The sequence below is a fragment of the Solanum lycopersicum genome, chromosome 4, assembly GCF_036512215.1.
Source record: "Solanum lycopersicum chromosome 4, SLM_r2.1".
Lineage (NCBI taxonomy): Eukaryota > Viridiplantae > Streptophyta > Magnoliopsida > Solanales > Solanaceae > Solanum > Solanum lycopersicum.
The window spans coordinates 31524026-31542326 of NC_090803.1; the positions used below are offsets into that span (position 1 = coordinate 31524026).

The 18301-nt window shown below is 35.7% G+C and overlaps 1 protein-coding gene across 1 annotated transcript; it reads right to left on the reverse strand.

The window, feature by feature from the left end:
- Window positions 1-570: 570 nt before the first annotated feature.
- Window positions 571-9518, reverse strand: LOC138348276 (uncharacterized). Its single transcript, XM_069297119.1, has 3 exons — window positions 9049-9518; window positions 2466-2542; window positions 571-1868 (listed from the first exon to the last, which is right to left on the reverse strand). Exons 1-3 carry the CDS (start codon window positions 9171-9173, stop codon window positions 1762-1764), a joined length of 309 nt encoding a protein of 102 aa, XP_069153220.1. The 5' UTR covers window positions 9174-9518; the 3' UTR covers window positions 571-1761.
- Between the last annotated feature and the right edge of the window lie 8783 nt (window positions 9519-18301).

The window sequence follows — 18301 nt, forward strand, 5'->3', positions numbered from 1 at the left end:
GGTAATTACGATACTACCCTTATCTAGGAAAAAAAACCATTTTACCCCTAGACCCTTCAAACCTAAGATTTCTTCTTATTATATTCGGTAAAGACTCCTTTGAGTAAATCTTCGTATTCGAGAGCCCTACATGGTTGGACCATACCTATACAAGATCACCTAACTTCACAAGTTAATTGGAATTGTTGTAGCAAGGGTTCCAAGACCTTGTTCTACGCGCAACAATTCGTGTGAACCCTGATCTAATCGTAGGCATTCTTGACACATTAAGCATTTTTTATCTTATCCATTTTCAGGGTTGTTACATTATCTCCCCCTTAAGAACATTCGTCCTCGAATGACACTACTCTTTGCTAACAATAAGTAAGTCATCTATAGAACATACGCATACATAGGTTATTCAATACTTCAATTGGTGAATGTCTGATTCACATATTAACATGATGGTGTACATCCTTGAGACACACTAATATCTTCACATTAATAGACTAAGTAATTCTTCCCTAAACTAGTCTCATCAAAGTAAACAATATAAGTCAAGATATAAGTCATACAAATCAGCAACCAACATGATGAATCAAACATATTAACCTCATACTAGTGCATAAACACCATACACAGTCAAATATATGAAAGAATAATTAAGGTTACGCATCAGAGTCTTCATCAGAAGTGCCTTCCCCTGCAACCCTAGACTTCAGTGCGAAGAATCGTTGCCTCCTTTGAGCCTATCCACTTGGACCATTAGGCTGAACTCTCTCTTTCCCTTGTTGAATTTTTCTATTCGAACAATCCTTCACCATGTGACCCGATTTTCCACAACTGTAACATGCGTTAGTGTCCATCATACGCTCTTCTCCATGGATTTATCCACACTTTTTGCAAGGTGGCCTCTCCTGAGGTGTATCTACTCCATTTTTTCTAATAACTCTGGGCTCAGAATCAGTATCATAGCAACCCTTGGATAAACTTTGATCCCATTGGTGGGAGAGTCCCTTCTTAAACATGGGCTTACCCCTGATTTCAAACTACTCTTCCTAGAAAAATTCTCCTCAGCTTTCCTTAACCTATTCCGTGCTCTAGTGTGCTTCCTCTTCCTGTTTTCTTCCACTTGCTGGGGATGAACCCTAAGCCTTGAAAGGTCCATGCAGTCATGCAGCATAGCTGCCCTACACTCCTCCTTTATATCCTCATCATTCCTGTAAGAAATCTACTCATCTCGACTCTACTGTTAGGGCCAAGAGAAGTGGCATACCATGATAATTTCACAAACTTCAGGGAATATTTTCTGGCTGTAATAGATCCTTGCTTAAGGTTGATAAATTCCTCAACCTTGTCGTCCTTCATCTCCCTCGGATGAATCTCTCCTAGAAGGCAGTCTTAAAAATCTCACAAGTGACCGGAACTCCGCCCAAATCTCGACTATCTTGACACATCGTGCACAAAGTCTGTGCAACATCCGTGAGCTAATAGAAAGCCAACTCAGCATTCTCAGTATCTGTGGCCCCCATAGTCACCAAATTCTTATGCACCTCATCAATAAACTTCTGGGGGTCCTGTGAATTCTTATGCCCTATGAAAATAGAAGGATTCATTCTCGTGAAGCTTCTCAACCTGTTAGCCATGTTTGGAATCAATCGGTTCTCCCTGTGAACATCCTTCTAGTTGACCAGAAAAGTCATGGACTGGGCCTGCATTGTGATGGTCTGTTCCATCTAGTCCAGAGATGCCCATACCTCCGCATCAGTCAACCTAGATGGGTTAGCTGGCATAGCCACTGCTCCAGCTGGAGCCTAGGGTTGAACCTGATTGTCCCCAGCAGCTGCTCCTCCTCTCCTCTAACCAATGTTTCTCCTGGTATTCATTATCTGAACACAACAAGAGTTGATATTAGACACGCTGATAACACCAAGAAATCAGACATTAGCAAATGCATGATAAGATCAGAAAAAGGAGATTTTCCTACGCATCATGCAGTCTCTAATTCAGCATAGTGGTGCACTTCACTACCATAACTTAGGAACAACTCAATGTGGTTGATGAGAAGTTATTATCCTCGAAATTTAACCTAGTGCTCTTATACCAACTTTGCCATGACCGGAATCTAGACCCTAGACAAGACCGGCGTCGTTGACCTCTCAAAGGTTGTAGACAAGCCTACATACATCATTCTTACTTCAACTATGTTAATTTTAGCGGAAAATTGAAAATTTTTGTTTCCTAACATGATTACTAAACATTTTATTACATATATAATTGTTTAACATCAAACATCTAACATTAAGATCATCAAATGAAAGAAGCAGTTTATCATAACAATAAATATGTACTTGGAAGAATGGCACCAATACAATGTCTGAACAAAAATGGGGAAAAAACGCTAGTTGAACATACTCCACTAGCTAAATCCTAAAACCAAGCTAGAATGTAAATGGGCAAGCATCCTCGAAAGCATGAGGGCCTACCAAGTCCGGATGAATGCTTGACGTCCCGATAGCTGCAACGTTGATCCAATAGCTCTAGCGTCAACTTGTGTCTGCACCTAAAAGTTTAGAGTTTTATAGGGTTAGTACACACTTGTACTAAGTATGGATATATGAAAGCACACACCAAGTACATGCATGAGTCAGAATAGCTCTTTCCTAGCAACATGATTTTAGCAGGTCAAGTTAGTGGACTTGGCGAATTGAGATTAGGAAAGTGGGTGAACTTTCCAAATTTGGATTAGAAAATTTTATAAGCTTTAAAAATTTGGATTGGGAAAGTTATGCCATGAGAGTAACATGCACCATTATACTTAACATTTTAAACACAACACACAAAAGCGTACACATAGCAACACATATCATAATTCATATAACACATAACGGTGTCCATACCATTTATTCATATGTCATCAGACCTTGGAATCATGGACCTGACATTAATACTTACCAAAAATGAGGGCTCAACATATGGGAACTCAACTAGGGTGTCTTCATTAGCAAACACAAAGACTGCTTCATTTATTCATACATACTTCATTTCGTTTTGTTCATAGGTTAGTGCGAACACCAGCAATACCTAAGATGTAGTTTAAGACATTCATCGGGTTCGCTATGCAATGACCAAGAATGACCTAATGTCATTGCTTGAGTCTAACACACCTCTTTATCATCCTGCACTAACATCTTTGGTACCATTCATTTCATTATGTGCATTATCTGACGCTGGCCTCATTCATTCATTTATTGGAAATTTTAACATTAAACGACATAGATCATGTGAGCATCATGAAATCTAGTGTCTACCCCACACCGAAAAGAGGTGGAATCACCGACCAAAGTGACACAACACATGCTAGCGGATATAGAAGATTGATCCCTACTAGATAGCTATATTGGCAGATTAGATTCAAAGACTAGGATATATAAGGAGAACCATACCCATGTATGCCAGAACAGTTTCATCTCATGAGAGTTATGTGAACCTCCGCCCTTTCTGAAATAAGGCATCCCAACTCATATCTAGTCTATCGGTGCTCAATATAAAGTTCCAATTCATTCAACTCATACATCATGGAAGCTGTATTCTAGTATGAGGACATCATAGCTTAATAGATGATTTAAAATCTCATCATTAGTATAAGTGTGTTAATCTCAGTACTTTCATTAGAGTGTTCATAGAGACTGGTCTCTTCATTAACTTTACATTCTCATAGATGAGTACATTTTGGTAACATTTACTTAGGATCATTTTAGGTTGCTCTCATCTTTTACATTATCCTCATATCATGTTGTCGCCACATTCATTAACATTATCACATTTACTCTTCATAATTATGCCCCCCTTTTTACGTGAATGTTCATTTCATCATATGCAAATGCACTTGACCATTAAGTGTATTTCACACTCTTACTTAACGCTTCTAAGGTTTCATCATTTCATTGTTCATTTCATCATTTCATCGATCATTTATTCATATGCCAATGCACTTGTCCATTTAGTGTATATTACACTCGTACTTAACCCTTCTAGGGTTTCATCATTTCATTAAATACATCTTAGGTTCACTTATTTTTAATCATATGCTAGACTTATGGCTCTATACATACAAGCCATGAGGATTCATCCATAGTTTGTTAAGTGACTCATAGCTTCCTAAGATTATGTAGTACAAGACTTATGAATCTTGTATGTATTCCAAGATTTCGATTTCGATCTAAGTAGGTGACATTACTCTTGAACATTTAATTCACGTTGATTTATGTATCATTACGGAAATTTGGGGCAAGGGAACCCAAGTTCGAATCCCTTGAACAAAACTTACATTAATCCTTGATGTTATATTTAGTCCTAATGATATTGGTACCCTAAATCGAACTCCAACATCAACATTTCTTTTTAGTTCCTTTTTTCTCTAGAACTTCTCTCCTTTGTTTAAGGGGTTGTGGGTTCAAACCCCCACAACCCCCTTTTATTTTCCTATCAATTTTCCTTGTCCATTTCGTCTTACCAAGGAGGTTGGGATCAAACCCCAACAGACTTTTTTTTTATTTCTCTTGGGACTTAAAGGTTGTGGGTTCGAACCCCCACAACCTTATTATATTTAATTTCATTTAAAAGTTAATTACTTAAGCGTTGGCAGTAAGGTTGTGGGATCGATCCCCCACAACCTCACTTTATTTTCTTTTTAATTTCTCTCTTTGACTCCTCCTTCATCCAAGAGGTGGTGGGTTTGAATCTCACTCCTCCCATTATTTTTTTATTTTAAAATTCCCCTCTTACTCTCTTGTTTGGCCAAGAGGTTGTGGGTTCGAATCTCAAACCTCTCATTTAGTTTTTTTTCCAGCTTTCATGTAGTGAAGTCTTGGGTTCAATCCCCACTGACCTCACTTGTTTTAAATATATTTTTAAACCTCTCAACCTCAAGCATTCTTGCAGAAAAATCCATCACCAATTGCTGGAAATTTTATTAAATTTTCTAGCCTTTATTTAAAAACATTCATACGTTCGTTTTGAGGTACTTTCACAATTTGTTTAACACATTCTTAGGTGTATATTCATTGTTGTTTTAGTTTAGATTTTTCCACTTAAGATCAGCGACCTTACACTTCATTTAACATCAAGATTTTACACATCTTATGTATAATAATTTCAATCATCAAACAAGCCATTTTAAGACTTCAAAGGGAGAACAACAACAAATATTTTACACATTGCACCACATCATTTCGGTTGACATCATTGAATATGCTTACTATTCCCAAACATAAAATCATAAAAAACATCATATTTCACACTTATTTACCAACAACCATACCAACAACATGATTTCTAAACTAATTTAGATTGAAATATGAAGGAGACTAGGGACAAGGAGTTCAACAATAAGGAGAACAACCCTAGTTTCATATGTCGAATTTTGTAGAAAGAAATTTCTCTTGGAGAAAGGATTCCACGAGAGAAAAATCATACCTTGTTGTAGCTTTCCACAACTTCAAAGACCATTTTACCCCTAGACACTTCAAACCTAAGATTTCTTCTTTTTAAGTCCGGTAAAGACTATTTTGAGTAAATCTTCGTATTCGGGAGCCCTACATGGTTGGACCAAATCTTTACAAGATCAACTAACTTCCCTAGTTAGTTGGCTTGGTTGTAGCAAGGGTTCCGGGCCTGGTTGTACACCCATCAACTCGTGCAAACCTTGGTCTAATTGTAGACATTCTTGTCACATTAAGATAACTTATCCATTTTTAGGACTGTTACTTTATTATATTAATTGAATATTAATCATGCAAGTCTAAGTTATAACAATAAAATATATATACTAAGAAATTATTAATGATATAAGCGAGAGGATAGAAAATAGACAAATAAGTAAGCAAAAAAATTTATTATTTTATTTTAAGCTACCCCAAATATATAAAATTATCAAAAAAATAAAGCGGTAAAAGGGAAGGGAAACTAAGTTAGAATTTTTGGATCAATATTCGTCTTTTCTTTTGATTTATCCAATTGAATTCTGTATAGGGACAGACAAAATCAAAGTTTTTCTTTTCAAGCCTGAGTCGATTTCATCATCTCCATAAGGACAACTTCCCCTACCTCACCATCACATGCATTTCGTATCTAGAGGGTGCCTAATCGCCCCAACTAAATGTCAAAGAGGCATTGGACTAAATAAGGGTGGGTTAAGAAAAAACAAAATATAAGACCCTCCTAGACAACAAGCCAAACAAACAAGAAAAAAAGAGGGTCATTTTATCAATGATAAGTTTCAATTTGGTCTCTACATTTAAATAAACATGCTTGCGAATAACATATAATTGTGAAAGGTCTTTATGCTTAGTGTGTGAACATACAAATAGTTAAAGTTATAATAACAAAAATTTAATTATGAGAGGGAAAAGATCATGACATGGATGCAGATTTTAGTATTCAACTGATTTAAAGTAAGCAAAAATTAATGATATAAAAGATTTTATTTTATTTTCAAGTATAGAAAAGGAGTGATCCCACATGCATATATATTTTAAAACAATAGAGAATTTAATTATTAACCTAGAAAAAATAATTTAGAAAAGCAAATTTTATTTACGTAAGCAAAAAATTTATTTTAAGAACAACAATAAATTTATAATTGATGCAGAAAATTATTTTAAGTAAGTGACAAGTTTGTTTTTAATACAGAAAGTTATTTTTTAGAACATTAACAGATTTACACACTGATTATTATTGCTAGAAAAAATATTTTTAGGCAGAAAACAACTAAAATGCAGAAATTAGAAAGAAGAATATTTAATGCAGAAATATTTCTTATACTGTCATTTTTTATTAAATATATAAAATATTTATAAAAATAACAACAGATTTATTATTAAAGAAAAGATTTTTTTAGAAGATTTTAAATATGCAAAAGCTATTAATATATACTTAAGAGTAGGATTTTTGGGGGTTCAAAATATTTACATAGATAACATAAGTTTTATTTATTTAATTGAATAATTTTGTACAAAAATATGCACGCAAATTGTTTAGCATTCTAGCACGTTAAGAAGAGATATATAGTCATAACCAAATTATTAAAATACAAATTAAAATAAAATTAACTTCAATTCAATAGTTAGACAATGTTAACCAAGTTATTAAACAAAGATTATTTATTTTATTTAAAACATTTTTTTATTTAGATCTAAAGTCATTTTATAAAGAAAATTACAATCATATAGTCATGCTTTCTGACATAAATAAGTTTGCAAGTAAGCATATATATATATATATATATATATATATATATATAGATAGATAGATAGATAGATAGATAAAGTTAGCGAGTTTTAAAAATATTATAAGCAAAAATAATTAACCCAATATACAACATTAAAATAAATAGCTTTGTCCAGAATTTCTTCTAGGGGACTCATCAATATCTTGAACTATAAGTTCAAACCTTCTAGAATAGGTAATATAACACAAATATAATCATAGTATCAAATATTCATAATAACCGATTACTTTCACATAAAAACACACCAAAATATAGAAAGAATAATCATTATTGCACATATATTGAGAGGATAATGAAACTAACTCGGATTCTTCCTTGTCGTTTTATTTTTTTCAACATTCATAATTATGCATAATAAGATTTAAACAAATGATGAGGGCTAACAATAATATAAATTCTTATTATGAACACTAACCGACTGAGCAAAAAAGAGAATAAGCAATGTAGACAACTAAATTTAACTTTAAATCCGAAAACAAAAAAGTGGAAAAGAAAGCACTTGAATGTTACCAGAATGTTAATTTATTTTAAGAGTAGCAATATTATGAGCGATGACAGAATGAGAAAGTTTAGAATAATGTAGAACTTGTAGTAAAATTGATGAATATGAGAGTATGAGCAATGAGACACGTGTGTTCTTTTCGAGATGTCCTTAGCAAATGGCAGAAGGGTCTATTTATATAACAAAGAGGGGGAAGCATATAAGGAAATAATTATTTTTAAGGAATCAACCAAAATACTATTTTTCGTTTTTTAAAGTAGACCAAATCAGAAAATTTAAAAAATATATTATTACCAAATACAAACAAGTAAGGATAAAAATTAGGAATAAGAATATATTTCCCTTAAATATAGAAGAGTAAAAAAAACAGATTTTACTTTAATTTATTTATCCAAATGTATGAGATACTAAATATGACAAGAAAATAATAAGACTACCATTAACAAACAAGTAAGATTTAATCAAGCCAAATATTAATGGAAGGAGAGATTAACTAATATTATTTTTCCTTAGTTAAGGAGGAGCAAAAACGGATGAATTTAAAAAATTTCTTATCAAATAAGAAAACATGAGAGAGTAAGGAAAAGAGATAGATTAAGAGTCACCAAACTATTAAGATTTAGACTAAATCAAATAAATGTTCACAAATAATGTTGACTTACCATACTTAGATGAATGAGCAAATTGGCAACAAAATAATTAGTTCATCTAAAAAAGTGAATGACCCATGCAAATAAGATTTAGACTAAATAAAATAAATGTTCACAAATAATGTTGACTTAACATAGATGAATCAGCAAATTGACAACAAAATAATTAGTTCAGCTAAAAAAGTGAATGACCCTTTCAACAATCAAAACAGAAAGTTAAACTATGAACACAGAAGCAAGCATTAAGACATCATTTTAATAAATTGTTTATACAGTAATTTCTATGAAAAGAGTGGAAAATTGTTCGACTCAATTAAAATTTCACACAGTATGCAAAACCTCAAAGGTATACCAATTACGATAATAATTCCAGATTTTATTCACGAAGTTAGATGACCAAACTTTAACCATAGATACAATGGGCATCAATTGACCAAAGGTAAGAGAAAAATAACGATTTTGCACATCCAAATTAATAAAATTAGAAAGACTTCAAAGAAAATTAGAAGCTATTAAGGAAGTAAAAAAACTAATTTGAACATGAATTTAAGAAGTGAAACATGAATTTCAAGAACAAATCAGTCTATGCATGCACTGATTTGAGACTAATATATAAAATTTTATACCTCGGACAGATCTGCAAAGATCTGTCCTTATCCAAATTCCTAGCTTGGAGTTGTTGGCCAATTGGAGTTGTTGTTGTTGGTCTTCCGTCGGAGATGGCTACCGCTGTTGGTTTCTTTTGCATCATCTCGTCGAGCTGTAGGTTTCGCCAAAGCTTACTGCGGCTCCTCGTCGTCTATTGCTTCTACTCACTGTCATGGCTTCTGGCTAGATTCTAACATCGAAAAAGGGAGCACATGCGACCAGCGCCTGCTGCTTCTCTGCCGAAGAAGAGAGAAAAAGAGACGGGAGTAAAAGAGGCGTCGAGAGGGAGAAGAGAAGATGGGAGAAGGTGGCGCCGTAAAAGCGAGAGAGGGAGAGCGGAGCAACCTTTCCTCAAATTTTTGTCGGAGGCTCGCCATCGCCGGTGAGATAGAGAGAGCGGCGGCTGGTCGATTGAGAGAGAGGGGAGACAAGAAGATGAGAGGCGGAGAGAGGGAGAAGGGGAGGAAGAAGATTAGGGTTGGTATTCTTAATAAATAACATGGGCAAGGTTGGGTAGATTTAATCTACACCGTAGGATTAGTTAGATGAGCGGATATGATTTAATTTTAGATTTAACTAAAGAATTAATGGACGAGATTAAAAGTTTGAAATATTGAATGGGATCTAGATTGACCGAAATTGCAATAGAAATTGGCTAGAATTGAAATGAAAGAGGGTGGTTATAATTGAAATACGATTTGAATTGGATTGACTATAATTAAAATAAATTAGAATAAAAATAGGCCAAAATTTAAATAATTTAAAGAAATGCTACTTAATTCAAATACTACAAATATTATATATATTTTATATAACTAAAATCACTTAAATTTTAAAAATATTTTTAAAAAACAATTATTTTGGAATTTATTTATAGTTTTTTTACAATATTTTAATAATATTTACAATAGTTTTATAAAGCAAATATACTAAACTTATATAAATTTTTGAAAAATATTGACTAAAATTCTAAACTTTATTTAAACTTTAAAAATACGTACTTAATCGAATATCATTCCTAAAAATGATTAAAGGTCGGTAAAAAATTGGATGTCAACACACCTTTTTCATCATTAATATATTATAGGGAAGTAGCTATCATGAATGTAACCATGGCCAAGTCACTACAAGATCATACTATAACATAATACAAGGCATCACATAAATATTAGAAGGTAGAAAGGCATACATCACTTACTAATATTCTTTACTTTAAGAACCATGATTAACATTAATAATATACCTATAATACCAACCTAGGGAAGTATCTAAAGACACAATAATCAGGACTAAATCATGCTTCATCTAACCTAGAACTTAGATTACATCATGCACATAACATTATCATTCCATAGACTAGAAAAGCCTAGATTAATTCATGGAAGCCTTCTTTAATTTGATCATAAAGATTTTATAACCACAATTAACCCATAATATTATCTCAAGGCAGTAGGTAGAATGATCTTTGCATACTGGAATTACTACACAATTGTCCTATAATCGAAATCACTGTAACACATAGAGACATAGGCTATTCATGTTCAATTCTTCATACATTGATCAACATGGATACTTTGTGCTAATTACACGTGCATAACAGTAGAAATAAGAAATGCAACATAAGAGAATCACTATTCAATCAACAACAAGCCATGATCACAATGCCCATGCAAGGGCTAAATCGAGTTTGGGAAGTACATTGGTTCATCATGAAATTGAATTGAAATCCACAATATAATCAATAAATTTTAATAAATTTATCATGATTGAGCCTTTGAAAACGTTTTGAGAATGAAACCATGGCTAGATTGAAGAAGACGAAGTTTAGTAATGAGATCTCTTTGTAAACTTTGAGATTAACTCTCTAAATAGAAGTATAATTAGAGATAAAGGATCACCATACCTTTATTTATAAGAAAACCTCTAAAACATGATAAAAAATCCAAGATCCAAGTTGTTCTTTAGCTTTACCTTCAATTGAGGTTTCTAGAGAATTGATTTTGGAGGGAAGGTCTATTTTGACTGAATTGGATTGGGAGCGGGTTGATCACGTTTTTAATCCCTTAAATACACCCAAAAATAACTAAACAAACCTAGTAGGGTCAGGTTAGGACTTGGGATGAATTTCCCATTCACCCCTTTAATGAAACAGTCGCCAGATAGCTTTTAACAGCCTGCACTAACGACCCCAATGGACGCCCAGTAGGTCCATCAACGGACCGTCTGTGGCTTTGTTGTAACGACCTGTTTAGTCGTTTTGAGCAACATACTTCAATTCTGGAAAAACTGGCAGAAGCGACGGACCCCACGACGGACCGTCAAGGGCATGACGGACCGTCACAGTGTCTCGTTTCAAAACACTTAGAAAATCTAAAATTGGGTACTGAAAATCGACTCTCTGAACTTCGTAACGGAGTGGTAGGACGGACCGTCAACGGCCATTCACCCAAAATCAAGTTTCTGAACTATCCGACGGACAGCAGGACGGACCATAAAGAACAAGTATCCTCTTTCTCGCATAGACTACCGGCAGTTGAACAAGGTAACCATAAAGAACAAGTATCCTCTTCCTCGCATTGATGACTTGTTTGATCAGTTACAAGGTGCTTGTGTCTTCTCTAAGATTGACTTGAGATCCGGTTATCATCAATTGAAAATACGGGCAACGGATGTGCCAAAGACTGCTTTTCAAACGAGGTATGGGCATTACGAATTTGTAGTGATGTCTTTTGGTCTTACAAATGCCCCTGCTGCGTTCATGAGCTTGATGAACGGGATTTTTAAGCCATATTTGGACCTCTTCGTGATCGTATTTATTGGTATACTCAAAGAGCAAGAAGGAACATGAAGAGCATTTGAGAATGGTATTGGAAATGTTGAGGGAGAAAAAGTTTTATGCCAAGTTCTCTAAGTGTGAGTTTTGGCTAGATGCAGTGTCCTTCTTGGGGCACGTGGTTTCTAAGGATGGAGTGACGGTGGATCCTTCAAAGATTGAGACAGTGAAGAATTGGTTAAGACCTACTAATGTGTCAGAAATAAGGAGCTTTGTTGGGTTAGCTAGCTACTACCGCCGATTCGTCAAGGGATTCTCTTCCATTGCTTCCCAACTGACGAACTTGACTAAGCAAAATGTTCCATTTGTATGGTCGGACGAGTGTGAGGAAAGCTTTCAGAAGCTCAAGACTTTGTTGACTACCGCACCTATCCTTACCGTGCCAGTAGAGGGTAAGAACTTCATTGTTTATTGTGATGCATCCTATTCTGGTTTGGGTGTAGTACTAATGCAAGAGAAGAGTGTGATTGCTTATGCTTCAAGGCAATTAAAGGTGCATGAACGTAACTATCCGACCCACGATTTGGAATTGGCTGCGGTAGTGTTTGCATTAAAACAATGGAGACACTATTTATATGGGGTTAAGTGTGAGGTCTATACGGATCATCGTAGCCTACAATATGTTTTTACTCAGAAAGATTTGAACTTGAGACAGAGAAGATGGATGGAACTACTGAAGGACTACGGCATCACCATTTTGTATCATCCGGGGAAGGCAAATGTTGTAGCGGATGCTTTAAGTAGAAAGGCGGGAAGCATGGGAAGTCTAGCCAACTTTCAAGCCTCTAGACGCCCATTAGCTAGAGAGGTTCAGACTCTAGCTAAAGACTTGATGAGATTAGAAGTAAATGAGAAGGGAGGATTGTTGGCATGTGTGGAGTCAAGATTCTCTTTTCTTGACAAAATTAAGGGAAAACAGTTTGATGATGAGAAACTAAGGCGAATCCAAGATAAAGTATTGTAAGGGGAGGATAAGGAAGCACAAATCGATGAGGAAGGTGTTTTGAGAATCAAGGGAAGGGTATGTGTACCCCGCGTCGATGATTTGATCAACACTATTCTGACAGAGGCTCATAGTTCAAGGTATTCTATACACCCGGGTGCAACCAAGATGTATCGTGACCTAAAGCAACACTTTTGGTAGAGTAGAATGAAGCGTGATATTATTGACTTTATTGCCAAGTGTCCAAACTGTCAACAAGTAAAGTATGAACACCAAAGGCCCGGAGGAACACTTCAGAGAATGCCCATTCCGGAATTGAAATGGGAGAGAATTGCAATGGACTTTGTGGTTGGTCTTCCAAGGACAATGGGTAAGTATGACTCCATTTGGGTGATTGTTGATAGGTTAACTAAATCTGCTCATTTTATTCCGGTTAAGGTGACTTACAATGCCGAGAAGTTAGCCAAGATCTATATCTCAGAAATCGTTCGATTCCATGGGGTTCCACTATCCATCATATCAGATAGAGGTACGCAGTTTACTTCTAAGTTTTGGAAAACATTGCATGCGGAATTGGGTACTAGGTTGGACCTTAGTACTGCGTTCCATCTTCAGACCGATGGTCAGTCTGAGCAAACGATTCAAGTGTTGGAGGATATGCTTCGTGCATGTGTGATAGAGTTTGGTGGTTATTGGGATAGCTTCCTACCCTTAGCGGAGTTTTCATACAATAATAGCTATCACTCAAGCATTGATATGGCTCCATTTGAAGCATTGTATGGTAGGAGATGTAGGTCTCCCATTGGTTGGTTTGATGCGTTCGAGGTTAGACCTTGGGGCACTGATCTCTTGAGGGATTCGATGGAAAAAGTGAAGTCTATTCAAGAAAAGCTTCTAGAGGCGCAAAGTAGACAAAAAGAATATGTAGATCGAAAGGTTAGAGACTTAGAGTTCATGGAGGGTGAACAAGTCTTGTTGAAAGTTTCACCAATAAAAGGGGTGATGCGGTTTGGTAAAAGGGGTAAACTAAGTCCAAGGTACATTGGACCATTTGAAGTACTTAAGCGAGTAGGGGAGGTGGCTTATGAGTTAGCCTTGCCTCCAGGGCTGTCCGGAGTACATCCGGTATTCCATGTGTCGATGTTGAAAAGATACCATGGGGATGGAAACTACATTATCCGTTGGGATTCAGTTTTGCTTGATGAGAACTTGTCTTATGAGGAGGAGCCTGTTGCTATTCTAGATAGAGAAGTTCGCAAGTTGAGGTCAAGAGAGATTGCATCCATCAAGGTGCAATGGAAGAATCGACCGGTTGAAGAAGCCACTTGGGAGAAGGAGGCAGATATACAAGAAAGATACCCACATCTGTTTACAGATTCAGGTACTCCTTTTCTCCCTTGTTTTCCTTCTTGTGATCGTTCGGGGACGAACGATGGCTAAATTGATATCTATTGTAACGACCTGTTTAGTCATTTTGAGCAACAGACTTCAATTATGGAAAAACTGGCAGAAGCGACGGACCCCACGACGGACCGTCAAGGGCACGACGGACCGTCGTAGTGTCTTGTTTCAAAACACTTAGAAAATCTGAAATTGGGTACTGAAAATCGACTCTCTGAACTTCGTAACGGAGTGGCAGGACGGACCGTCACAGGCCATTCACCCAAAATCAAGTTTCTGAACTATGCGACGGACAGCAGGACGGACCGTCGCATGTGCGACGGCCCGTCACAAGTTGCGCAAATCCCAGTCTGGGTCGGATTTCTTCATACGTTTTAAGGGACGTTTTTGACTATTCTTGCCTTAATTATAAAGTTAGTGGGTTAATGTTAATAAGTCTAATTACTTGGGGGTTAAAAGAGGTAACCTTAAGTTAATTAGTGGGGCATTATTGCCATCTTTTATTCTTAATTATATGTTCATTAGGGTAAAAGAAAGAGGGTTTGAATAAGAAAAATAGAAAGAACAAGGAGAGACAGAAAAAGAAAGAGAACGAGTAGAGAGAGAGAGAAACGAAGAGAATAGCAAGGATTTTGAGAAGATAGCTTGTTGATCGCAACTCTTCGGTGGAGGTAGGTTATGGTTTTCATGCTATTCGTAGTAAACTCTTAATAGCGAATGATATGTGTTAGTAGTATTGTAAAACCTTCTATATGTTTAATTGTATGCTTGCATGAATGATGTGATTATGTAATTATGAATAAATAAGAATGATGAAGCTATTGAATCCCAAATCTTGAAAAGAAACCCTAATCTACTTTGTTAATGATGATGCCTTGGTATAAAAGAAGGCTTGATGAACGAAAGTGGTGAGATTAGGGGATCGGGTGCCACGTTCCGGTACCAGGATAGAATATGGATCGGGTGTCACGTTCCGACACCAGGATAGAATATGGATCGGGTGTCACGTTCCGACACCAGGATAAAATATGGATCGGGTGCCACGTTCCGGTACCAGGATAGTATATGAGGATCAGAGTGTCACGTTCCGACACCAGGATAGAATATGGATCGGGTGCCACGTTCCGGTACCAGGATAGAATGAGGATCGGAGTGTCACGTTCCGACACCAGGATAGTATATTGAGGAGCGGAGTGTCACGTACCGACACGAGGGGAATAAAGATAATGAATCTTGAAATATGTTAATATATCCAATCTAATGAACTAAATTCCCAAATTAGTATGATGAGGAGGTGTGAGTCCTCATTGATGTACTTGGTGTTGTAACCAAGGGTTATGGTAACTGTAAATGCTGCATGGTAAGGATATTAGTTGATTTTATGATATTGCTTAATACATACTGTTTTCTATTTTGAGTTGGCCGATGATATCTACTCAGTACCCGTGTTTTGTGCTGACCCCTGCTTTTATGTTTTCTTCTTGTTTATTTGTGGAGTAGCGAACGTGCCATCGTCTTCAACTCAATAGTAATTCAAGCCAGTCTTACTACATCGGAAATTCAGGGTGAGCTAATGCTTCTAGCTTGGACTGGATCTTCTTCTTCAAGTCTTGATGCCTTGAACTTCCGGCATGGACTAGCTTCTTATGTATTATTAGCTTTTAGAATACTCTTAGTTTAGTCATTTGGTCGTAGATGTTCTTGTGATGATGACTTCCAGATTTTGGGAATAACAATAGTTATTGATTTTATTAATGAGTTTAAGTCTTCAGCATTACTTTATGTTGATATTACATTGAAATGTTAAGGTTTAGATTGGTTGGTTCGCTCACATAGGAGGGTAAGTGTGGGTGCCAGTCGCGGCCCAGATTTGGGTCGTGACATTCGTCGATTGGGTCATTGAGATTTTATTTGTCTGAGTCTAATGTAGTCTAAGATTACATCAACGACACCCCATTGAATTGATGTTTTTCAACAAACGGGGGATCATTTTGTTCAGTCAATTGACACTACCAAGGCAGTGTCTCGACAATCCTTGGGTCCCTCTTGTGAGCCCTTTTGCGGGGCCCTTAGGAAGTCGTACCCGGACGTTTCCAACATATATATGAACCTTAACATGTTGCTGAAATTCCATTCAAGTTTCACCCAAAATGAACACTTAAAACCATCCAAACATGCAAGGAACACTCAAGACACACATGAGAGTTTCAAGGCTAACTTTCGAATGTCTTAGACTTTCTTGGACGTTTGACCTCCAAACATCCTGAAATTTGATGCATTTATTATATACATAACTATTACTCTTTTAAGGACATCATAATTACTCATTTAAGGACCTCATAATCTCATGACACACACATAAGCACATAAAAACATATAATGTCCCTTAAGTGACTAGTCGTCAAATGTCTTGGTTATCCCTTGATGTTTGACATCCAGATAAATTCAAATTAGCCAAGAATAATTTAAAAAAACATAGTTACACCCTAACTCATTTTGGGGGTCTTACATGAACGTCTGAGAATGACGCCTTGGGGACCAACCAAAGGGTCCCCAAAAGAGGACTCAAACATGGGAGCTGCTGCACCAACCAGAATCTTGCATTAGCTGTGACGCTGAGAGAGAAAAATTCTTTCCCTGGGAAGCGGGGCTGTCATTAACCATGCTGTCTCAAAATTTCCAAAAACAAGATTCTAAAATGCCTCCGCGACGCGTAGTAAACTCTCAGATTTGGTCGCATCATTTTGAAGTTAAATTTGAATTAGTTAAATTACCTAATGAGTGAAAGGGTCTTTTGGGTAATTTGGTTCCGACTTAGTAATATTGGACCTATTTTAACCCCTAAATTAACCAATCAAAGCTAAACCCACAATTCAAAAACCAAACCTCTCCATTCTGCTCTACGAAACTCCATTGTTGAAATTTTGAAGCTCCAAAGAAAAAAGACTGTTTGCTCAAAATTATCCATCAATTTTGTGGGCTTTTCATCACAATTAAGGTATGGTTTTTTTATCCGTGAATCTCTTTTTTTAAGGAGTCAATTCCAATGATTTTCGGAGATGATCAAAAATAGTAATTGTCCAATTTTTTAATCTATCCATGGATTCTTGCATAAAACATTTTAAAAAATTGTATTATTATTAAATTTATGTTAATTTGATGATTTGAACCTAAAAACTCTATGAACCCATGCACTCTTAGTATTGACTACTTTATGGGTGAAGTGATCTATCTCTATAGCATTGAATTCTTGTGTAGTTTGATTTGAGCTATTGAATTAGAATTAAGTTAGAAGCATGTATAGGCTTTCATAGATTGAAAAATTCATATATAATTAACTTGAATTGAATGTGCATTTTAATTATTTGATTGAATTGGTGATATAGCTATGGATTGAAGTGGTGAGAGTTGATTGGTGGCATTCTTCCCTAACTATCTTATATTATGTAGCTTAAGTCTTTAATTATGTTGTGATTGATATGGTCCACTTATGGTGGTGGTGCTATGTACTTTACTTGTGGATTATGTGGCCTAGTTGGCGTTAATTTATGTATTATGATGATCATGACCTTGTCGGAGTTACTTGTTATTATGATTGTTTGTGTAATTTAATTTATGTTAAGTATGATCATATTTATCTACATGTGATTAGGGTTAAAATATGTGATTTTCTATTGACATTAGGTGATCATGTTAGACTATGACTATATCGTTATGGTGTAGTCTTAGAGTTGATGTATGATTCTTCCCAATTGGTTATACGAGTATTATGATGATTATATTGATGATATTTTAGTAGTGTATAGGGTGATGTAAATATGATATTGGTTATTCCTATATGCTTCTAGAATGATGTGTTATATGTGGAAAATATGTGTGTCTTTTCTTTATAGACTTGTGTCCTTTACTTGAAACATGTATAATGAGAATACGAATTCTTGAATTAGGATGCAAAAGCCTTTTAGAGTTGTATGTATAATGAATTGAGACCTTTAATGTTTCTAAGAAGGTCCTTTATGTGGAACCTTAAACCTAGCTGTAAGGTAAGGATATC